General features: G+C 35.4%; 6 protein-coding genes, 1 long non-coding RNA gene and 1 other non-coding gene across 20 annotated transcripts; 4 read left to right on the forward strand and 4 right to left on the reverse strand.

The window, feature by feature from the left end:
* Window positions 1-11: 11 nt before the first annotated feature.
* Window positions 12-3,513, reverse strand: LOC105691106 (sorting nexin-24-like). Of its 3 annotated transcripts, none has more exons than XM_048657868.1 (5): window positions 2,792-3,513; window positions 2,466-2,677; window positions 2,186-2,373; window positions 1,972-2,119; window positions 12-1,088 (listed from the first exon to the last, which is right to left on the reverse strand). In XM_048657868.1, the coding sequence occupies exons 2-5, from the start codon at window positions 2,616-2,618 to the stop codon at window positions 1,065-1,067; spliced, it is 513 nt and encodes a 170-aa protein (XP_048513825.1). In that variant the 5' UTR covers window positions 2,619-2,677; window positions 2,792-3,513; the 3' UTR covers window positions 12-1,064. The 3 variants fall into 3 exon arrangements, with proteins under 3 accessions (XP_048513825.1, XP_012264801.2, XP_048513826.1); XM_012409378.3 differs by having other exon boundaries at window positions 12-1,314; XM_048657869.1 differs by lacking the exon at window positions 12-1,088 and having other exon boundaries at window positions 1,992-2,133.
* LOC105691071 (sugar phosphate exchanger 3-like) lies at window positions 395-934 on the reverse strand. Its single transcript, XM_012409319.2, has one exon. It carries the CDS (start codon window positions 932-934, stop codon window positions 395-397), a length of 540 nt encoding a protein of 179 aa, XP_012264742.1.
* Window positions 3,514-4,188: 675 nt separating the features above from the next.
* LOC105691105 (actin-related protein 2) lies at window positions 4,189-7,539 on the reverse strand. 3 transcript variants are annotated; one of them, XM_048657866.1, is made up of 9 exons: window positions 7,181-7,539; window positions 6,972-7,117; window positions 6,636-6,746; window positions 6,494-6,511; window positions 5,763-5,842; window positions 5,520-5,655; window positions 5,065-5,424; window positions 4,722-5,000; window positions 4,189-4,639 (listed from the first exon to the last, which is right to left on the reverse strand). In XM_048657866.1, the coding sequence occupies exons 2-9, from the start codon at window positions 7,017-7,019 to the stop codon at window positions 4,463-4,465; spliced, it is 1,209 nt and encodes a 402-aa protein (XP_048513823.1). In that variant the 5' UTR covers window positions 7,020-7,117; window positions 7,181-7,539; the 3' UTR covers window positions 4,189-4,462. The 3 variants fall into 3 exon arrangements, with proteins under 3 accessions (XP_048513823.1, XP_048513824.1, XP_012264793.1); XM_048657867.1 differs by lacking the exon at window positions 6,494-6,511 and adding an exon at window positions 6,107-6,115 and having other exon boundaries at window positions 6,972-7,539; XM_012409370.3 differs by lacking the exon at window positions 6,494-6,511 and having other exon boundaries at window positions 6,972-7,539.
* Window positions 7,496-10,187, forward strand: LOC125501628 (putative gustatory receptor 28a). Of its 6 annotated transcripts, XM_048657860.1 has the most exons (8): window positions 7,496-7,628; window positions 8,101-8,369; window positions 8,468-8,721; window positions 8,864-9,079; window positions 9,144-9,399; window positions 9,483-9,554; window positions 9,649-9,738; window positions 9,824-10,187. In XM_048657860.1, exons 2-8 carry the CDS (start codon window positions 8,112-8,114, stop codon window positions 9,977-9,979), a joined length of 1,302 nt encoding a protein of 433 aa, XP_048513817.1. In that variant the 5' UTR covers window positions 7,496-7,628; window positions 8,101-8,111; the 3' UTR covers window positions 9,980-10,187. The 6 variants fall into 6 exon arrangements, with proteins under 6 accessions (XP_048513817.1, XP_048513821.1, XP_048513820.1 ...); XM_048657864.1 differs by having other exon boundaries at window positions 7,545-8,369; window positions 9,630-9,738; window positions 9,828-9,940; XM_048657859.1 differs by having other exon boundaries at window positions 7,546-8,369; window positions 9,824-10,185.
* A 1,677-nt stretch (window positions 10,188-11,864) lies between these two features.
* Window positions 11,865-12,425, forward strand: LOC105691070. Its single transcript, XR_007279226.1, has 3 exons — window positions 11,865-12,026; window positions 12,110-12,199; window positions 12,307-12,425. It is a non-coding gene; the product is annotated as an uncharacterized LOC105691070 (long non-coding RNA).
* A 666-nt stretch (window positions 12,426-13,091) lies between these two features.
* Trnar-acg lies at window positions 13,092-13,164 on the forward strand. The gene has a single exon. It is a non-coding gene; the product is annotated as a tRNA-Arg (tRNA).
* Window positions 13,165-18,189: 5,025 nt separating this feature from the next.
* LOC105691077 lies at window positions 18,190-20,008 on the forward strand. Its single transcript, XM_020855288.3, has 3 exons — window positions 18,190-19,091; window positions 19,160-19,604; window positions 19,686-20,008. The coding sequence occupies exons 1-3, from the start codon at window positions 18,759-18,761 to the stop codon at window positions 20,006-20,008; spliced, it is 1,101 nt and encodes a 366-aa protein (XP_020710947.3). The 5' UTR covers window positions 18,190-18,758.
* LOC105691078 lies at window positions 19,126-21,756 on the reverse strand. 4 transcript variants are annotated; one of them, XM_048658405.1, is made up of 5 exons: window positions 20,749-21,756; window positions 20,460-20,693; window positions 20,138-20,234; window positions 19,486-19,544; window positions 19,126-19,414 (listed from the first exon to the last, which is right to left on the reverse strand). In XM_048658405.1, the coding sequence occupies exons 1-4, from the start codon at window positions 20,899-20,901 to the stop codon at window positions 19,528-19,530; spliced, it is 501 nt and encodes a 166-aa protein (XP_048514362.1). In that variant the 5' UTR covers window positions 20,902-21,756; the 3' UTR covers window positions 19,126-19,414; window positions 19,486-19,527. The 4 variants fall into 4 exon arrangements, with proteins under 4 accessions (XP_048514362.1, XP_048514361.1, XP_048514360.1 ...); XM_048658404.1 differs by having other exon boundaries at window positions 19,393-19,544; XM_048658403.1 differs by lacking the exons at window positions 19,126-19,414; window positions 19,486-19,544 and adding an exon at window positions 19,798-19,940.
* Between the last annotated feature and the right edge of the window lie 101 nt (window positions 21,757-21,857).

The following is a 21,857-nucleotide window of genomic DNA, read 5'->3' on the forward strand; positions in this document are numbered from 1 at the left end:
TTCAACGGATATGAAGTCATAGGTGTTTATTTATTGAAGGAAATTTTATAATTTTTTCAGTCATAAATGCTGATATCATTTGATTTAATAACAACAATGAAAAATAAAAATTGTTATCCTCGATTTAAGTACATATTTAACGTACGTTATTTTTTTGAACTACTAGCAGCAGTACTATGAATTTTTATTAATATCAAACCACGGCATGGAATTGTCTAAAAAGTTGAAAGTATTATCTTTTTCAGGTATTTTTCAACAGTTTGATGACAACATTATTATTGAGTAATACCTGATTTCATTAATTATTAGAGAATAGTTTATTAGTTACTAAAGAATAGTCGTAGAATAATCTAAATAGAACTTCTATGAATAACGATAATAAGCCGTGATTGATTTAAATATCATATTGTCTGCTGTTTACTAACTTTTTGTTAGTCGCAAAATGTGCTCTATTCACTAGGAAGGCACTAAAAACTAACAAATTTATCAATAAGATGAACATCGAATTCCATCCGTATGTTTCGATGACAAAGCTAAGAATAGTGTGCTCGAGCAATTCTCCTATGTTACCGAAACCGTTTATTATCCCTACAAGAGTTCCACCAGATTTTCTGCCATCTAATTCACCTAATGAAACTGGGAACGAGGCACTGAGGGCTCCTATTGGCCCACCAATAGCAAAACCAGCAATAGCCAACAGGTGAACGCTCCACAAAAAACTCCATGATAATGTTACCCATAATAAAACGATTCCCAAGGTTCCGATACCAAGTAAAACTAAACTTTGTAATAAAACAGTTTCCTTTCTGGCGGTCAAACCGAAACCGATACAGCCAAACAAATTACCTATTTTATATATCGTCAGGGCTAGCTCTGTTCTATACTCACTAAATCCTACTCTTTGGATGAAGAATTCCGGTAGCCAAGATACCATGGTGCTTTTGACTAGTCGGAGAAAACAGACGGCAAATGAGAGATCGGATACGCCTGGAAGAGCCCATTTTTCTGATAAAGAGCTTTGCTGGGACAGTTTTTTATAACTACTTCTACCAGGGACTTCAATTTTAAGTTCCTGCGGAAGATAAAGGCTGAAAAAAGTGAAAACAGAAGTGATTACTACAACGGTGCTTAACAATGGGTAAACAAAACTCCAGGGATATTTTTTGAGTAAGAAAACAGCTAAAAAATCTGCGAGGATACTACCGAAATAATCGGCGAGTGATAACAAACCGAAATAGGTGTTGAGCCTTGACTCTTGAATCCAAAAAAATAAGCTCTTGCAAAGCGAGGGCCAAACTAGTCCTTGAAATACTCCTGAAATTATTAGAAGAATTACCATAATATCGTAGTGTTCAAATTTTCCAAAAAGTATCATTACTCCTCCAGAGACCATCAAGCTGACAGATATTAGTCTCCGCGGTAATCGTTGGTCGGCATAACTTGAAAAATATATTTGAGAGAAGGCTATTGAAACCTTAAGAGAGTTTTCTAAAAAGTAGCAATCACTTGGTGAAAAGAGGAGGTTTATTTCCAAGCTATCGCGTAGCAGGGTCAAGGGATACCGCAATAGACAGGTGCTCACTTGAACTGTTAAAACTACTATGAAAACCATGAATTGTATAACGTTCAAAGTCAGCATTGTCGGGAGTTAATTAGAATCTTCAAAATGAGTTGATAAACATCAAGAATAGTCTAGAATCTAATAATCATTTATAATAAGAGCAGTAAATTGCAACTCTCAGTGAACTAGAGGTAAAGTATTGATAGTAAAAATTTAATTGATTGCTTTTTCGTTAAATAGTCTATACGTCTCCATGTGTAATTAATTATTGAATTATCAATTACTAATATCTGATTTCAATAAAAAATCAGCTTCGCTCGTTATAATAACGTTTGATAATAACGACTTGCTATAATACTGGGTGCAAAGAGCGACGCGACATTTAGTGCCTACGATTTATATACACCTACGAGAACTCCGTTAGTTACAATATCTGGAAGACTGGATGCAGTGTTTGCCCTGACATAAGGATCGCATTGAAAAGTCAAAACTGGGTGGTGTTTCAGCGTATTCGATCGAGGCTGCCTTGGATCTCCATTCCCAGTATCCCCTTGCATTCTGAAAACCACAAGCTGGTCTTAGATGAGTAAAGTTCATTCGTTTGACTAATAAAGGATATCTTACCTCTCTCCCGTAGTTGGAGCCCGACTATCGATACCCAAAAAATGGAGAACTTGTTGTTTAGTGGAAGAAAGTCTAATCATCTTTTGAATGTATGATTCTAAAGCAGATCTTCTTTGTTCTAATACTTTCAGCTGTGAATTTCTCACACGTTTAGGTGGAAATGGAGCCGTATCGGTGTCTTTTTTCAGCTGATGAAACAAAAAGTGAAGGCAGATTAGGAAATGTATATTGGTTATATAAATGTATAATACAGTGTATTTATAAAAATTATTCCATTTACCAAACGGTGAAGTGTGTTGAATTCACTATACCTCTTTTCGACAGAGTGTACAGAGGTAGAGTTGGGCTTAGTGACCTCGATAGTGTACACGTAGTAAGGTTTCGTGTATGGCACCGCAACCAGACGGTACCCTGTGATAAAAACTTGATACATCTCATTTCAGACAGCTTCCCACTACTCTCTAACTATGCGACATACAGTGTGACGTTTCTCTGTGACAGATAAACAATAACAATGGTCAGAGAACTAAAAGGAACAAAAAAAATAACGGACGTAGATAATGGTACATCTACATTTGAATGCTGACAGTGACAAAGAAAACATACATCAATTAAAACATCGTCCAATATTTTTCACGATGATAAACAATAGGAATGAATTGCTGTTGGATTAAACAAGCAATTGAGAGTGCTTAATAATCATGATTTCATTTCAAATTTGGTATCTCTAAATTGTGATTCTTGGCTAAGTGGATTGGCACGAGGCGTTTTATTGTCAGTATACAACACGATTATACGAGACTACTAAACTTCGATTTTATTTACGTTGAATTCCCACTAGTCCTCCGAATAATATACCCATAAAAATATATGTGTGAAAGAAATAATCACCAACGAAACGTCATGCATAATTCTAATCCAGGTGATGACGTCGCCTGACTACCGAGCCCACGACGCGATGCGGACATTACTAGCGGAGAATGCGCGGTAACGTCATCCAGCTATGATTTAAAACTTTGAAGTTTAATGCAATTAATTGATTTACGGATTCAAAGCGACACCGGTTGCATGGATTTCGAGAACCAGATCATTGAAAGTAGATGGGTTCTGATAATGTCTTATCGAATTCTCGAAATCCTCAAACTTGTTGCAATAAAATCAAAAAACAGGTGCCAAAATTTAGCATACCACTACCCCGTTGCCAACCCCGCTTTTTTCCTGTATGTGGCGCTCAATTCAGTTATTTCATTCAACAATATTCATTGTCAGTTCCATATTGCCTTTCTTTCATCATATTATTAATTGATACTGAATTAAATTTCTTCTCATTGAGGTTTCGATGCAATATACAAAATTGTCTCGGCTAGCCTAAGCTATGTACACTAATGAAATGATGTAATGATTATAGTAATAATGATAATAGTGTTATCTAAAATTTGATACTAAACAGAACAAGAATGAAAAAAAAATGGAAATTTTTAAAAGAACACTAGGCTGTTTTACCTAAATAGGTATACCTGTGTATTTAATTATTCAATATTCATTTTATAAATGTAACTGGCTGGCAATTCATTTAATTGAGTAGTATAAAGATGAAATTTCTACGCCAATCAAAGATAATAAAGTAATGATAATTACACATAATTACATATAATCTTACCTCACGTAATGTGCAAGAGTATGAGATTATACATCTATACCTATAATATTTAGGCATATAGGTCTCAGATATTTTTTATTTACTAGAAAAAAAAAATAAGTAAGAGAATTGGTATAAAACCGATTTCAAATTTCAAATAATGATATAAACTATAATCTTTCACCTATCGTACGGTGGACGTACTTAAAAACTTTTATCACTTCCTTGAGTTTTGATAATAAAACATATCGCTATCTACAGTAATGATAATAACAGAAATGCTCGATTTTTTTGAGGTACATTTGGAACCCTGGAACTTGATCATTAGACTCGATATCTATGGTGTGAAGAAATAGTTTTTTTCTAATGTATAGAGGAATGATGGGTAGGTATTTCCCAAGTACATTTTTTTTTTTGTTATTTTTTTCTTTCTTACAGATGAAATAAGAAACATTTCAGACACCGCAACCAGTTCCAGGTATTGAAGTCTTTTGCGATTCGTGATTTGTATTCCTTCTCTGATCAGCGGCAAACATTTTTTCATGATCATTCCATAACACGAACATTTATTTTAGCTACTTGACCAAAATAAATTAGTGGCTTGATCGATATCGAAGATCTTGAGCACCAATAAATTCTTAAGAAGAACTAGAACGGGCAGTCAATTTGCTTAGTACGTTCAGACCCTTTTCTTCATATTCTTCTCGCATTATCCAGAACGTGTCACGGTCCTTCATCACCTCTGCTAATACTGCTCCTCCAATAAATACCATGTCTTTACGTCTTGGAGGATCTTCAATCCTTATTTTGAATTTCTGACAAATATATATTAGCCAAGAATTGAAAATAATTATTATAAATTTTCTGCAAATATTAAAGATGTACAATATTACTCACCGAAAGCTTATCAATATCGTTTTTCAAAACTCTTTCAAGGTACAATTGTTTTAGTTCCCGTTCCAACCTGGACGGTAGTCCTGGATACATAGTACTACCACCACTGAGGACAATGTGTTTGTACAGTTCACTTCTGATATCGATATCTGCTGCTTGAATGGTATTGAAAACTAATTCTGCAATTCCTTGTCCTTCTACGTTGATTAAATGTGGCTGAAAGAGAGCCTCTGGTGCTTCAAATCGCTCTCCGCCAACTTTGATAACTCGGCCATCCGGTAGCTAAAATATTTCTCGTGTAGATTTTGTACATTTATTCGCTAACTTGGAGCTTCTTTAGACTCACCGTGTAAGGCTCTACCAGGACCGTCGTTTCTAGGGCTAATCTTTGCTCTGTTTCAATGTTATAGCCGATGTAGCATAATTTCTCCTTCATCATTCGGACTGTTTCAAAATCAGCTGAGTGGTTAAAAGCATAGCCTCTCAAGAGCAGGAGTTTTATTAGATATCTAGTTATATCGCGTCCTGCGATGTCTAATCTTCGCGTCAAGTGTGGTAAAGCAAACTCTTCATAAACAGGACAAATGTGCGTTACACCGTCTCCAGAATCGACAACCACTCCGCTTAGCAAACCTTGAGCGTACAGCGTAAGAACTGCTTGAATAGCAATGTATGTTCCAGTAAAGTTGTACTTCTCAAACATGACCTATTTGTACAAATTATATGAGCCTTGATGAATGACTCAAGTCCTTTCAATTCATACGATCAGTATTTACTATTTAGCAAAATAAAAAAACTCACCTCTATCATTTTCTCACGATTTTTGGTTGGGTTCATTGGAGGTTCTGTTAATAGTACTTTGCACTCTTTTGGATTAATGTTCATCTTCTCTGCGCCAAATGTGTAATCCCAAACATGGCACATGTCTTCCCAATTTCTGTAGGTTTGTTTGATTTATTTTTTTTTAAATTAGACTTAGTATATTTTTGAGAATGAAGCATACATATATTCAAGTTACAAAAGAATTTTACAGTGGACTGTTACCTGACAATACCATTTTCCATGGGGTAACTAACTTCGAGCATAGATCGAAGCTTGCTTGCCTCATCGCCAACCATTAAGTCCTGTAAAATGTTATAAGCAATGAAAAAAATGTGGCTACCTTAAAAGAATCCATGCCGTTAGTAAATCAAGTGACAAGAGAATCTGAGATGTAGAACAATTTGCTTTCTGCACTTTGTGGATGATGCTTTTTGAAAAAAACTCAAATCATTAGCATTAGATGAAAAAAAAGTTCGTGCTCTCTGCTGCCTATGTGTAAATTGAAACAGATTGACAATAAAGAACGATTTTAGATAGTTATAGTTATAGTACATCAATTAACTTACTGGCATATCCTATGCGAGCAGATACAACACACAAGGTAACAAATAATTAATTGTAAGTCTGTAGGCAATTATCGAATATCATGACAGGTATTTGTGATTGAAATTTAGACGGTGACAAATTTTGTTTGTGTTGCCATTTGTACAAATTGTATAAAAGCTGGATTAGAACTAGCAACAAATATTTTCAAATATTTTCCAATTTAGCTGTTAAGTATTAAAAAATTATGTGGAGTAGGCAAGTAGCGACTCCTCCCAAAGTGAATAGTAATGACATGTGTATAGCCAGAGATCATCGTAATTCATGGTTCATATCAATTCAAATTTAATCAATGCTATTGAAAACAACAATGACACACGAAACAGCTGTAACGTTACAAAGTGACTTACTCGAATCTGAAATTCCTCCTGAAATTTTCAGGTTCATGTTAAACTGTACAACGAATCACAACTCTAGTTGGTAAAAATATATTCGTAGTTCGTGAGTTATAAAGTATACTAGAGATGCAATCGTTGATAATAGTGAAAATACCTTGACTTCTATGTCTCCGATTTTGTTGACTGCTCTAATTATTGGTCGTCCAACCATCGATGGAAATATATGAGCCGGAAAATTTGAGCCAGCATATCCGCACTTGACAAACTGAAAATTGAAAAATTCTTTATTGTAGGCCACAGCATGCTCCTATCAGTCACAATATCAATCCGACAAGACGTTTGTGGTTCACACATAAATCCGATGAAAAACGATTGACATTTTGTTAAAAGTTGTAATTCTCATTTCGAATCTATGATTACGACGAAACATAAGAGAAACTCTAATTTTTCCCTCACTGTATTCTTCAAAAATATGTGTTCATAACCTTACCCCGGTTCCATTATCGCACACGATTACTTTTCGTCCTTGGCTGTCCATGTTTCTTTTTATAATATGAGATTTGATATTCTTCGACGTATATTATAATTTCCCTTAAAACTTCTTGTTCGTATGATACTTATTATACTGTGACTAATCTGTTAATCATTCGACAACGTTAACATCAAGCAGAAGGGCGTCACCGGTACATTAGAACACACTTTTTTTAAAACCTGGAGTCCTGTTAGAATTCAAAGGAGCCCTTAATTCTATAGTTTGGACGACGAGGAATAATTTTACTTGATTTCCGACCAACTAGTCACAATAAAAAATACTTCAAAATGACAGGCCTCCTACTGGGAGCCATTCAATCTGTCAATCGGACCGATCTGACTCTCTGCAGCTTGCGCTTTAAGCTTGCGCATATCGCTGACTGAAAATCGCATGCCCAACGAAAAAGGGAAACGGTGAACTCGTTCCTGCTTCGTGCTGTTATCTGTGGTTGATAATCGGTTACGATGACTTGGCGCAGCGAGAAAAGAAAAATACATATCAAAAATCATTTTATACCCGATCACCTGTAGCTAGATATATCGTTCACAAAGAGAAAGAAATTCTTCTTATTGTTAAAATGAATTGATTTGGAAGAACAAAATTCACATAAAAAATGTTGGTATTGAAATCTCTAGCTTCTTGAAAAAAGTAGATAATTGTTTGTTCATCCAACCAATAATGATAAACTTTTAAGTGTATCACACTATAATTATTTCCTTGCTAATTTAGTGATTTTTATAGCTTTTATCGATCATGAATCGTTTAACTTCCAGTTTCGTCGTACCGCGCTTTGAAATTATTCAAATCAACCGATCATGATTGCTATTTAATTGAGCTCTGAAAACACCTCAAATTAAAATGTCGAAAACCTCATTAATCAGTTCAGGCTTAATGTTCGTCAATTACTTTACACTAATATTTCAACAGCACGTCGCAGGGCTGTACGTTCATTCCTACAAAAAACTTAATAAACGTGCATGAGTTGATTTCAGAATATAAAAAACGTGTACTGTACGGATATAAGTTAAAAATAAGAACGAAAAAAAAGTAAGAGAAAAAATGAATTTACCTGACACATTTTCCAAAGCTTTTCGTCCCATGGCGTTAATCAGATTTTTATTTGGGATCGGCGTTGTGGAATATCCCGTGGGAAGACCTCACCATTTAATATCAGTGGCCTGGTCATGCTTCAACTGTATGATATACGTGGGATTTATCAGCTTAACGAATTTGATGGATTTTAAAGATGTCGACGTTGAGGGATCATTTTTAGCAGCTATAAATTCATACATAAAGTTGTATGGCTTCACATCCTTAATGCTCATTTCCATATTTCTCTCGCATCGACATAAGAAGGTACATAATTATCTGAAAATTGTCAAATATGATTATCACTATGTTGAGTTGGAGGGTATTATAAAATGAAATTATTAATTTTTTATCATTGTCAACAGGCGATTGATGATAATTATAGGCAATTAGATTACTACAACAAAAAACTTGGAGAGCTTGGAATCCCTAAGGATTACGAATTGATGTTCCGAACCCAACGTAACATTCTCATAATTGCTTTTATTGTAATTTGCATTTTAGTTGGTTTCAACTATGTGCGATCTGCTGGTGAATCATCTCACGTTTATAACATCTACCTGATTTATACGTTGACATTCAACCTTATTATCGACTCAGTATTCGTAACTACAATTAGGTAAATATTCTATGAATATTTTTACTAATTTTCACGAAAAGTAAAGATTTTGCGATATTTTAATGATTGCTGGATCTAAATATTCGAAGATCTGTTTGCATCCAATCGCTGATAAAATTCTAATACCGATCCCCGTGAACAGATACGTGCAAAATAGATTTGTGCGACTGAATTCCGTCCTCATAAGGTCGACAGACATGAAAAAAAGGAACATTTCGATTTCGATGGTTACTGATAATCCGCATTCCCTATTTTCACATTTCACACCGCTGATAACAAACATTTCTGACAATCCACCACGTGAAATTAATAACGAAGTAAACAAACAATGGCTATTATACATAATAGGCGAAACAAGGTGTGTATATTAATTTTTGCCAGCAGATTGCCTAATTTCTGATGATTCTAATTCTAAATTTCAGAAAGATACATCGAGGTCTTTGCCAAGTATCGACCAAAATCAACGAACTTTACTCTAATCAAATGGTTCTTTTGATTACATGGACTTATGGCATCACAGCATCGACATCCTATTCTCTCTATTTAATGATAACATCAGAATGTCCTCATGAATCGAATTGTGGCATTATAGATATAAGTTACTTTATTATGTGGATATGGTTCCACCTTGGAAAATTAGCACTCGTTTTTGACGCATGTGCAAATACGCGTTTCGAAGTATTTGCGATTGAATTTTTAACATTCAACCCTACTGGTTTTCGATTGCAATTTTTTTATTCATTTTTCTGAATTACTTTCAGGCTCAACGAACCGGGGAAGTGATCCACATGCTAGTCGAAACTTCATTCTACGATAAGGACGTCCGTGATCAGGTAAATAAAATAAAAATAAAAATGAATCAATAATTAAATAAAAGGATCGAAAAAATCCCTGTCATTAATTCAAAGAAAATCTCTTACCACATAGATAAACCTACTTTCGATACAACTGATAAAAAACCCTCTAGATTTTACGGTTTATGGATTATTCCAAATCGATTCCGAAGGTATCGCTAGGGTAAGATTTCTATACAACATTTTTAATCAATGAACGAAGAATTGAAAAAAAAAAGATTTCTTTAAAACTCTATTTATTCGTTCAGTTAGCCCTGACGATTGTAACCTTACTGGTGATTATGATTCAGTTGGGAGACCGAAATTTCGTAAAAGATGCTGATGACCCAGAAAATGGTGCATTTATACCGCCCATATCATCCACGTTCGGAATAAATTTAACTCATTCAGATTTCAAATTATAATTTTCATTCATAAATTTATAGATTTGATTGTGTGCGAATAAAATGCTGTATATCAATACATTAGTTTTATTTTCCAAGTCTCTGCATCTCCCGTATTTTTAATGACATTATTAATTCGAATGCAATGTCAGAATTTGGAGCATCGATTTGTAACGTAGATTCGGATTTTTTGGATACTCAAAATGAAAACATAGTTTGTATTTATTAAAATAAAGATAAGCTCACTTGACAGCTCTATCCCTTTTTGTTGTTCATTAATGATCGAGGCTTTTATCTCTTATTAGTTTGGGCCACAGAATAATAAACGGAAAAAAAGAAAAGAAAACCTGACGATCAATAGACTAATAACGCTTACTACGCTCTTTTAGATTAAATATTAATGAATACCTGAAATAATACACACCTAGTATCAGCGGTGTCTTCCCGAGTCCTTAGTTAGCACTATTACTTGTTCACGATCGCGTTGCTTTCACGGTTGACAAACCAACAGAAATAAAATCTGAAAATAATAAAAGCAATTAGCGGTGAAATCAAATAATTGTTATTTGTCATCAAACTATATTATGTTTTCTTACGAACCAAATACATTTTGGGATTCAATCAAACCTTTAATTTATTATCAACGGATCATTGGTCTCGGAACCTTTCAGCAACCAAATCAAAATCGTTGGTCATATCACCTGATATATTTTTGGTTCGTCGCAATTAATCTCATGACGTTGCCAAATATGTTTTATAGTTTTTCATCTATACTCATAAAACTGCAAGTCACATTATGGGAGGATGTCGATATAAAAGTCCTAACATCGTCGACGGTTATCTTAACGAATTTTCTCCACAGTTTAATCGCGCCAATTTTGATTTGGTCCCAAAGGAAGGTAATTCTGAAATGAAAAGAAACATAATCAATCATTGATAAATTATTTTTACAATCATTCATGTAAGTAAAAAAAATATATATGTACATACATGAGCAGGCCATATGGAACCGTTTCAAAGATCTACAAACATTGGACGACGAATTTCGAGCAGTATTCAAAGTACGAATACATTTCGAATATCGGCGAAGATTTTTTACGCTGTGTTTTCAAATAACAAGTGTTACTGTTTTGGGGTTGCTCGTAATTTTTCATCTCCGTAACTGGTCCGTAGAGTTGCCGGTGATTACGGTGGAACTAATTATGCGGATATCACTTGTACAACCGCTTTATGACATCGCCGCACTGAACTTAAACCACTGGATTTTACTGAGGTACTCATTTTCTGTATTTTTTCGTCGAGTCATCTGCAGATCAAAATCATCAATCGAAGATCGAAGTTAACGTGAATGAATTTCTTCGTCGTTTAGATACATTGAAACAAAATTTAAAGACTTGAACAATGAAATATTGCGACTAGCTGGAAAATCTTCACCTTTTAAATCATCAAAAGAAATGCGACTGTTCGATATATCTAGCAATGTATTAATTGTGCGACCTAAATATAACGATGGTAAATCAAAAACTGAAAAGTTGATTAACTTTCTGAGAGAATTAAGGTCAGTATGATAGTATAAGTATGCATACCTATAGTATTATCCTTGAAGAATATTTTTGACTGAAATTGAAGTTTTTCTTTTTGATTGAAACAGGAAAATTCACTTTAAACTCTGCAAGTTAGCTCGTAAAATGAATTCTGGTTTTGGTGTTCAGAATTTGATCACAGCAGGAACATCATTTCTAATAGTAACAGGATTATCGTACGAATGTCATGAATTTTGGATACGTTATAAGACATTAAGTGAAGCTTTCACTGTTGTTTCATCAATGTTTTCCTTCATATCCATTCATGCCATTAGAATCTGGATAATTTCTCATTCCTGCTGGAGTGTAACCAAAGAGGTATAAGTATACACTTAAAACTGAAATGATTAACTACATATCTACGATCGTGCCGAATTTTTGGCAACTGGATGAGATAAGCGAATTTTTTGATTTTCCAGGCTAACAAAACTGGAGAAATTATTTACGAGCTTCTGAAAATAAACGACATAGAGCTCAGAAAAGAGGTTTGTTCTTGTCTACGTGGTAAACGTTAGTTGAAATATTTTTCCCTGATTTTTTAAAATGCGTTTACCTTTTTTCTCTGTAGATCAGAGATTTTTCAGTGCAACTGCTTCAAAATCCTGTGAGCTTCGATGCTTGCGGATTTTTCAAATTGGATCATAATTTCATCCAACGAGTGAGTATTTCACGAAGAATGAACGGCTGAAATTTATAAATCCAGTATTTTAACAGAGTAAAGTGTGATTGGTTTTATTTTTTCTATGTGCCTTCTTTGATCCACAGGTGATCGCGACCATAACAACTTACCTAATAATTCTCATCCAGATGAGCGATCCTCCTAAAATCAAATGCGGTTTGATGACTAACATCACCCAAGAGTAACCCAGAACTGAAATATCGATATGTTAGTGAAATTCCGTATTGAACAAATAAATATAAATATGTTACTTTTATCGATTAGTGCTTTCACCATATTACCATATGACATTAATGGTATTACTTAGCTCGTGTGTACATTTCATTACTTTGTATTAATGAGCTAACAGTGTTGCAAGTTAAAATTATAATGAGATATTTAATATATCGATCGCTCGCGTCTCAATCCTCTAATTTCCTAATGTGAAGAAATTATTGATTGACTGGCTACTTTGTTAACAGAAAAATCTTGATCATCTGATAAGTTAACAACTCACTTTTCTGAACACAGTTTATAAAATGTTCTTGCATTTTGAGAGCCGCGTGTTCTCAATTTTTTTTCAAATTTCTTTTTCATTTTTCATACGGTCCGTTAAAAACGGAGGTGATGGGGACTAGATCAACATACCTGGTCATCCACATCCAGATGAGTTCTCCACCTGCAACGAAAAACAATTGGCCAATAAATAGCACCGAAACATAATCAAGAGTGATCTAGAATCCCGCAGTTTAGATTACAATTAGGATTTGATCTACAATTACAAGACACCTAGTGCCATCGAACGGGCTAAAGATATAATCCGCCCTAATGTGGAATTACCGACATTCAGAAAAAGGAGGTTAGGTTGTATTCAACATCTCAGTTATTATACGGTCCTGTGGCGCAACGGATAACGCGTCTGACTACGGATCAGAAGATTCCAGGTTCGAATCCTGGCAGGATCGACGCTTTTTTTTTGTTACTTACATGAATATGAATGAAAAAAAAACACATTCTAGCCGCAAATCAGATTTAATAATTTATTTGCTATAAAACTCAACTTTTTGAGGGTACAAACAATCTCGATAAGAGATTATAAATGGATTTGCGCAATTTTCCCTGATTTGGGGGTTACCATCAATGATTTTGAAAGATTTGCTCGAGTTTTTTCTTCAAATCTTTTTTTTTTTTTACATTACTAAAGAAATAACGAATATATATTCATAATGTCAATTTTTTTTCAGAAAATCAGTATACAACGAAGTAAATAGAAAGAAATGTCGAAACCCCATAATATGAATATATATTTGTTATTTTTTTTTTCATATCCACCGATTTTAGTGGTGCGAAATGGGAAAAAGAAATGAAAAAAAAACCGAAGCAAATCTTTCGGAATCATTGATGGTTTCATGACTTGGAAGCATGCGAATATATCCGAAATCATTGTTAGATCGAGGGCAACAAAGCACTGTTGACCAGTGTTATGAATGTTTATTATACAACGCATTTGTTGTGAAAGGACATGTATTTTTCTATTTAATAAATCCATGTAATATTCCAAATAATGTGTTGAAATTCATTTCCAATCCTCACCGAAGAACCCCCTCAAATCGATAGTTTAGTTATTAATTATTATTATTCCGTGTTATTTAATTAACACGAAATCGGGCGCAAAATAATATTGATATAGGTACAACTGCTCGTAAAAAGAGAACGAATTCGCAAATAATACCAAAGTAACAGTATAATATTTAACGATATAACGTTCGGGTGTGTGAATAACCCCCGCCGTGTTCGTCTCATCGGAGAATACATCAGTAAAGAAATGTTTTATTTATCAATTTTATAGATTTATACAATATTTAATGATAAACCATGGTATATTTTCATATTCCCTTGAATTCCGTGCAAAGAGTCTCGCAATAAAGTCGTAACAAGTCTTGGCCGTGAGGTTCGATGCCGGGCAAAATCCCAGATATGGCTAATTTTCGAGTCGCCGCGGCGAAATTCAGACGTCGAAAAATGAATTTTGGTATCAGTAGAATATTATGAGTGAGGAGCCAGGGAATCAGGAGACTATACGCAAACGTTAGTAACTCGTAGAAAAAAACAAAAGACGGGTCAAGCGTCCCATTGGTTGCCCGGCGCCATCATGCTTTTTACGCCTGGCAACCAATAGAAAGCCGGGAAATAGCGCAGTGGTGGGCGGAGCTTAAACTGGTCTGCTGTCTATTTCGACGACTTACTAACGTTTGCGCATAGTCCCCTAATTTCAAAATGAACCCCGCAGCCGGATTTAACGTGAATCAAATTGGCAGAGCAGATATTAATTTAAACGGGTTAATTAATAGTATAATCGGATGAATAAAGATTATTTATACAGCAGTGCATCGAGTAATCTTGCAATATTGTTCAGCATATAAAATAATAATTGATTTATTCGTAGGAATAATTTGAAAATCGACGAGATGGAACTACTGGCATACTGAGGATTTAAATACGCTACCTGGTGGTCCAGATCCAAACTAGTGATTGTAACATAGAATCACATGTTTACCATAATATTAGTGTCAATAAAAATTGTAGCCTACGGTTTATTATTGACATAAATAAAAAAAGTGACATAACGAGTGAATTTAGAAATAAAAATTCATAAACAATTAATATACTTGTATAACTATTAGGGTGGGTCAAAAAAAACTTCTATTTTTTTTTTGAATCTCACACAGAAAAACTTGTTGCTAGGCACCTTTAGAAAGGACACAGCCAGTATGGGCTCTTAATATTAATGGGAACATCCTCCTCATCATCGATTTCTATTTTCAATTCAGTTTGATATCCAAAAAGTCATGTTTTATCACCAATAGCTTGTTAAGCCCGTACTCGGGTCGATATCTGTAGGAAATTGAACGCTCTACAAGAATGGTCTCATACTTCTTCGATAAATCTTGCCATTTCAAAGATATTCAAGGTCAAAAATTGAAGAATTTAAAGAAAAATCACTTTTTCTTTCTGAATTTTGTTACTGACTGAGTCATAATTATTACCGAATGATCTGCATTGATTATTGTAGGAAATTTAACGCTCTACAAAAATGGTCTCTTATATTTTTTCGATTACTCGAAGCATTTCGAAGATATTCCCATTTGAATTCCAATATGCAGTGCATAAAAAAAAAAAAAAAAATTTTGAAAGTTCGAAAATTCGAAAAACTATAAGAGACCATTTTTGCAGAGCGTTAAATTTCCTACAAGAATCAATCTCTTGAAATTTGGCCATTTATTTCATGAGGTTCACTTTTCAAACTCGTTGTTTGTAAACAAAATGCAAGAATTTGATAATAACCACCATCATCTTTACGACTCACTGTACGGCAAGTCAACAAATGATCATGATAAATAATATTTTCACCACCAGTAAAATTTCTACTTGTAGGTGTAGCTGAAGCGAATTTAAAAATTTCTTGCATGCTTACACGCATTTTATTAATGTATAAATTTATAAACAAATGTCACACGCTTACTTGAATGCAACAGCTGACTCAAGAGTCCTACAATCACTAGTTAATTTTTTGACCACCGGGTGGCTAAAAACTAGGCCACGCCTCTCCCACGGATCCCATATAATTATCTGACAGCTGCCAGACGATTGCACCAAATGAGATCCCTATGCGTGCTGAAACTTAATTTTGCAATTAGTAAAGGTATGATTTTCCAACATTCAGCATGCGGTGTGCTTTATTTGTATGAACGACGTTGAGGTTAAGTCAGTGACAGTTTCTACATGCTACTTATTTATTCCATTTTTATTCGTTTTGGCAGTGAAAACTACTGAAAGTGAATATCATCATTTCGGAGTAGAAAAAACGAAGTGCATCCTCAAGAGCAGAGGGGCTTGATTGACGACTAAAAAATTGGATCCAATCTAGAGAAGAGCCCTATCATACTTGGTTGTTTTTTGAAATGAATACCGGAAGAGTTGATCACTGCTATTCGTTTCATTCTTCCAGGTCGAACTGTATTTGTCCCAGGGGAGAATGCAAAGCTGAAACGACAGAGTCCTTGCGGTATACGTCAGATGTTATTATTACACCCCTGTGTACCTTGGCGGAGAGTCAGTGCTAGTGTGTCGCTGGGCAAGGTCCAGCTGCCCACCGAAAGCATGTTGTTGCTCTGCTTTTGGAAGCGACACAGAGAGTTAGAGGGAAAGAAATCATACTTCCTAGTACATGTATCTACTCAAGAACTGCAGTCATTCCATGGTGGCCCTATTTCTAAACCCGTCTTAAAGTTCAAGATATGCCATCGATTAGAAATAGTATTGAAAATATTTCTTTACTTCCTTAGGATATGAAATACGGATCAGTTGGAGACTTGAAGGGCTATACAAGAAAAATTATAACCGAAGGATCCGGAATGCGTGCATCAGCTTGTAAAGATCTTATAACAGCTCAATGCCTCTCAAGCATACTATTATGCCGGTCAACGCAATTCAAATTATTTTCAAATTTTCGATCGATCAATTGGCGATAACTCGATCAATTTCATAGATGGAATTATTCTGCTTGCAGATTTGGATTCCTGAGATCAGAATACATAAGGATAGCGTGATAAACCCTTAAAAAAAAAATCTGATTCTTCATCTCAGATTTTGAGAAAATTCCAAGGCTACAGGCTTATCGTTTTTTTCGGCAAAAAAGTGAAAGGTTCCCCAGAATTATTCCAGGACGCTTTTCCTACGTAAAAAAGCGTAACGAACACAACTGCATCGTTCAAATTGAGCTGGCATTGAATCTCAACGAGATATCCTCAATTTTTCACTTTTTCAATCGATTAATTGGCGATAACTCGATCAATTTCATAGATGGAATTATTTTGCTTGCAGATTTGGATTCGTGAGATCGAATTACATGCAACTAGCTTGATAAACCCCTCGGAAAAAATCTGTCGTTAGAGAACATGCATTTTCCTATTTAATAAATCCATGTCATATTCCGAATAATGTGTTGAAATTCATTTCCAATCCTTACCGAAGAGCCCCCTCAAATCGATAGTTTAGTTATTAATTATTATTATTCCGTGTTATTTAATTAACACGAAATCGGGCGCAAAATAATATTGATATAGGTACAACTGCTCGAAAAAAGAGAACGAATTCGCAAATAATACCAAAGTAACAGAATAATATTTAACGATATAACGTTCGGGTGTGTGAATAACCCCCGCCGTGTTCGTCTCATCGGAGAATACATCAGTAAAGTGAGGAGCCAGGGAATCAGGAGACTATACGCAAACGTTAGTTCCTCGTAGAAAAAAAACAAAAGACGGGTCAAGCGTCCCATTGGTTGCCCGGCACCATCATGCTTTTTGGCGACGTCTCATTGGTTCCTAGATGCTGTAGCTAATATCAAAAAGCATGATGGCGCCTGGAAACCAATAGGAGGTCGCTAAAGAGCAGAGTGGTGGGCGGAGCTTAAACTCGTCTGCTATTTTGACGAGTTACTAACGTTTGCGTATAGTCTCCTGATTCCCTGGCTCCTCACTCATAATATTCTACTGATACCGAAATTCATTTTTCGACGTCTGAATTTCGCCGCGGCGACTCGAAAATATCTGGGATTTTGCCCGGCATCGAACCTCACGGCCAAGACTTGTTACGACTTTATTGCGAGACTCTTTGCACAGAATTCAAGGGAATATGAAAATATACCATGGTTTATCATTAAACATTGTATAAATCTATAAAATTGATAAATAAAACATTTCTTTACTGATGTATTCTCCGATGAGACGAACACGGCGGGGGTTATTCACACACCCGAACGTTATATCGTTAAATATTATTCTGTTACTTTGGTATTATTTGCGAATTCGTTCTCTTTTTTCGAGCAGTTGTACCTATATCAATATTATTTTGCGCCCGATTTCGTGTTAATTAAATAACACGGAATAATAATAATTAATAACTAAACTATCGATTTGAGGGGGTTCTTCGGTGAGGATTGGAAATGAATTTCAACACATTATTTGGAATATTACATGGATTTATTAAATAGGAAAATGCATGTTCTCTGACAACAGATTTTTTCCGAAGGGTTTATCAAGCTAGTTGCATGTAATTCGATCTCAGGAATCCAAATCTGCGAGCAGAATAATTCCATCTATGAAATTGATCGAGTTATCGCCAATTGATCGATTGAAAAAGTGAAAATTCAAGGATATCTCGATGGGATTCGATGCTGGCTCAATTTGATTGACGGCTTCGTGTTCGTTCGTCCTGGAATCGATGTTACATTAGAAAGTCACATAAACAAACAAAACGTCGTTAATTCGATGAACTATACTATACTATGCAGATTTGAGCACGTGTTACGCTTCATTTGCTATAGCTATCAATGTCAAATAATTAATAACGGCGTCTTCATTAAATTAAATTGTACAGATAATGATTTGCGGAATTCGTGGATTAAATTTTCAACATGTTAGGGATTTATCGATTTAAGAGAAATTGAAACAAACAGAACATTTTTATCATATGCCCCATAGCAATCGACAGCAAAATGCCTGCGAAATGGACAGAAGCGCGAATCTATAAATTGGTTCTGTCGTACATAAGACACGAATGCCTCTGGAAACGTGATTTCAATTCGTATGACGATTCAGAGGCCCGCTATAACGCGTATTTGGGCATCATCAGGGATCTCAATATTCAAGATTTGTCCGTAAATGAAGTTCGTGACAAAATTAAGCAGATAAGGCGAACGTACCGCACGGAATTGGCCAAAATACACGATGCCAACCTCCGGGGGTGCCTTTATAAACCAAAGATCACTTGGTTTGAATTAATTCATGAATTTCTCTACGCTAATATTACCGAGGAAAATTCAAAAAGTGTCAGTAGTTCAGCTGTCATCTAATAGCCTAAAATTTCACACGGATTGAATGAAAATTATGTTTATAGGATACCTCACTAGAAGTGGAATTGAGCAACAGCAAAATCGATGAATACAATTGTCGCCTTTTGCAATCCCTGTCTAGTCCTCTACGTAATTACCTTGTAAATGAGCGACCCAGCTGCCTCAAATACTCTCCGATTCCACCAAATCTTAATGCGTCCCCCATAAAATTGACGAAACATGCTGTACCTCTGCAGAACAAAACTATTCCGTCTTCACAGTGTAATATCTCCTCTTCTTTCCAACGTGTTGATGCTGCCCTGCAAAGTTTCATGACACAAGAACCTCGTATCACAGCTCAATCGATGTCAAATGGTCAAGTGCTCCCTACCGCTGGTGATTGTTCATCGATAGCACTGCCCAATGCAGAAATTCAATCCCTGGCCACAACTGACACAATGAGAAAAGATAAGCATCACAGAAAGTCTGGTGACGAGTTTGATGTGTTTGGTAAGAAAGAAGTTGTTCTATAACCACATATGTCCAAAGATAGTTTTACCTCAATCCTTACAGACGTTATAATTCGTACAGGAAAAAGTGTTGCTTGTCAGCTGCGAGAACTGTCTTTATCACAGGCTCTGAGAACCCAGACAAAAATTCAAAGCCTTCTTGCCGAAGAGAGGATAAACTCAAACAAACAGGGCAATAAAAGCAAAATGAAACGAATTCCACATCGCCACGAAAATCACCACAAGGATTCTAGGGCTACACAATCATCAAGGAGTAGTCGTTCATCGTTCAATTATAATTCGAACTTCCAGTGTCCGTCGGCTAGTGACCTGAGTTCTTCTAGAGGGCCAAGCGACAACAGGCAATCAAAACACATTGACATTGGGCAGAAAATTAAACATTAATGAAATTGTAATGCATATAAAATACTAATACTTGTATTATCTCAAAAAAACTTTCAGGGCGTGAAATTACAAAGCGTGCATGTAGCGAATTATATCAAATATTTTTGACAATCATATCTAAATAAGCACCTGAAATGCAATCCTTTTTTTGAACACCGAGTTCTGACATCAATTTTTCAGCAATTCCCTGCCCATATTCCAAAGACTGGTCATCATTCAGAACTACCTGAACAGAAAAACAGTGGGCAAATATAATGGCAGTTTATGATAGTGTTGCAGTAAATCCAAGCAGGATTCCGCATTTAAAAAATTGAAGATCCTTAAATCCAAACAGTGAAAAGGAATCGAAGAGTGTACTGTGTTCAAAAAATGTGGCCTGTATAATATTTTGGAAAATGTAACAAACAAAACTTGTCTTCGAAAAAAAACGCAAACTATCTGAGTACGATACCTCAAGTTCCATAAAATTACCAAGTCCTTCAACAACGTCAATGTGAACTCTGGTTTGGCCAATGATGTATAAAAGTCTCACTTTTTTCACAGCTCCAATTATTCCATTAGACTTAGCTAAGACATCTGTTAATCCCTGGACCTCCTTGCTGGAAATTGTGGTCTTCACATAGTCACTTATCTTTGGCCCTTCAGTGTCGGGTCTGTCATAGAATATTAATTCGCCGGAACCATCCTAAAAACGTTACAATCGATCGATGAATGTGAGCTTTGAATGTGAAATGCCTTACCTCAAACTGTCGTAGCTTGAGCCGACCTCTGGAAACTTTGAAGAATGTGTCATGCTGGTTAATCACGGTTTCCTTCGATTTGCTCAGGTACTTTGCCCGCAGGATGATAGCATCTTTATCTTGAACTCGTGCTTTTATTTCAACGTTACGCATTGCTCACTCTTTATTGCAACTAATGCTACTTAACTATTGAGAACTGTGGAAAAAACACGGTCACTTTTTAAAGTGTTTGACAGCACCGTTGACCGCAAACCCTCAACGTTATCAACAATGATGAGAAGTTGCGTTAGAAAACATGCCATAGACTTATAAGTCTGTGATGTCCGAAACATACAGAAACCATAACCACACTTTGTGGCCGGCAACTTGCTGCTTTTTTGCATGTGCGGTATATTCAAATTCACAATCAGAGTGCGGCGAAATATTCAGCTACCGGAATCTGCGGATTAATGTCGGAAAGCAATTCACACACGAGCATTATCGCATATTGAACCATTGCCAAATCTTCGTCGATACGTTTTATTTCTGTTGCGTACGAGACTGCCAACAATATGTATGACGAATTTGTAAATCTTTGATGTTTTCCTGCTGTTAACACCACTCTAATTTCGAACTGGGTTCACCACTTCCTCAGCGGAAAAAACTATATGACAGTATTATTTTAGATTTTAGCAAGCCGCTTCTTTGACTACAAATTATTATTTTGTAACCAGTTCAAATTGGAGGGCTCAGACTTGAGAAGTCTGATAAAAATTTATTACTATCATAATCACCACTCACCTAAAATAATCTTATCGTCTTTATTGTGCCCTTCCCAAGGTACGATGAAATTATCAAGCTGAAAGCTGAATTGCATTCTCTCCCGACTCTCTGTGTAGATAAGAAATTAAAAAATGTGAAATCTTTGCTTCCTGTTTTCTTGAAATTGAAAATCCAAAGTTAATAAAGTACGGTTTTTTATTACGCGGGACAGTAGCAGTACGAGGCTTTTCTCTCTATATCATTACGATAACTGCAATATTTCCGTAGGATCAGCAGCGTCCAGCGAATACTTTCATATTATACATAGAATACAAGAATTTAGAAAAGATTATTAAGTATTTAGTATA

The sequence above is a fragment of the Athalia rosae genome, chromosome 7 (genome assembly GCF_917208135.1).
Source record: "Athalia rosae chromosome 7, iyAthRosa1.1, whole genome shotgun sequence".
Lineage (NCBI taxonomy): Eukaryota > Metazoa > Arthropoda > Insecta > Hymenoptera > Athaliidae > Athalia > Athalia rosae.

Bases quoted from the DNA above. Each gene is read 5' to 3' on its own strand.
- LOC105691071 (XM_012409319.2), bottom strand. From the start codon at position 934: ATGGTATCTTGGCTACCGGAATTCTTCATCCAAAGAGTAGGATTTAGT.
- LOC105691077 (XM_020855288.3), top strand. From the start codon at position 18,759: ATGCCTGCGAAATGGACAGAAGCGCGAATCTATAAATTGGTTCTGTCG. The intron at 19,092-19,159 runs GTCAGTAGTTCA...TTATGTTTATAG, and splicing joins CCGAGGAAAATTCAAAAAGT to GATACCTCACTAGAAGTGGA. The intron at 19,605-19,685 runs GTAAGAAAGAAG...TAATTCGTACAG, and splicing joins TGACGAGTTTGATGTGTTTG to GAAAAAGTGTTGCTTGTCAG.
- LOC105691105 (XM_048657866.1), bottom strand. From the start codon at position 7,019: ATGGACAGCCAAGGACGAAAAGTAATCGTGTGCGATAATGGAACCGGG. The intron at 6,747-6,971 runs GTAAGGTTATGA...TTCAATTTTCAG, and splicing joins TGTGCGATAATGGAACCGGG to TTTGTCAAGTGCGGATATGC. The intron at 5,656-5,762 runs GTAACAGTCCAC...ACAAACCTACAG, and splicing joins ATGGAAAATGGTATTGTCAG to AAATTGGGAAGACATGTGCC.
- LOC105691106 (XM_048657868.1), bottom strand. From the start codon at position 2,618: ATGTATCAAGTTTTTATCACAGGGTACCGTCTGGTTGCGGTGCCATAC. The intron at 2,120-2,185 runs GTAAGATATCCT...TGTGGTTTTCAG, and splicing joins GCTCCAACTACGGGAGAGAG to AATGCAAGGGGATACTGGGA. The intron at 1,089-1,971 runs GTAGGTGTATAT...CACTTTTTTCAG, and splicing joins TTGTAACTAACGGAGTTCTC to CCTTTATCTTCCGCAGGAAC.
- LOC125501628 (XM_048657859.1), top strand. From the start codon at position 8,073: ATGAATTTACCTGACACATTTTCCAAAGCTTTTCGTCCCATGGCGTTA. The intron at 8,370-8,467 runs GTACATAATTAT...CATTGTCAACAG, and splicing joins TCTCGCATCGACATAAGAAG to GCGATTGATGATAATTATAG. The intron at 8,722-8,863 runs GTAAATATTCTA...CCCCGTGAACAG, and splicing joins GTATTCGTAACTACAATTAG to ATACGTGCAAAATAGATTTG.
- LOC105691078 (XM_048658403.1), bottom strand. From the start codon at position 20,901: ATGCGTAACGTTGAAATAAAAGCACGAGTTCAAGATAAAGATGCTATC. The intron at 20,694-20,748 runs GTAAGGCATTTC...TAACGTTTTTAG, and splicing joins TCAAGCTACGACAGTTTGAG to GATGGTTCCGGCGAATTAAT. The intron at 19,941-20,137 runs GTGCTTATTTAG...GCCCTCTAGAAG, and splicing joins AAAAAAGGATTGCATTTCAG to AACTCAGGTCACTAGCCGAC.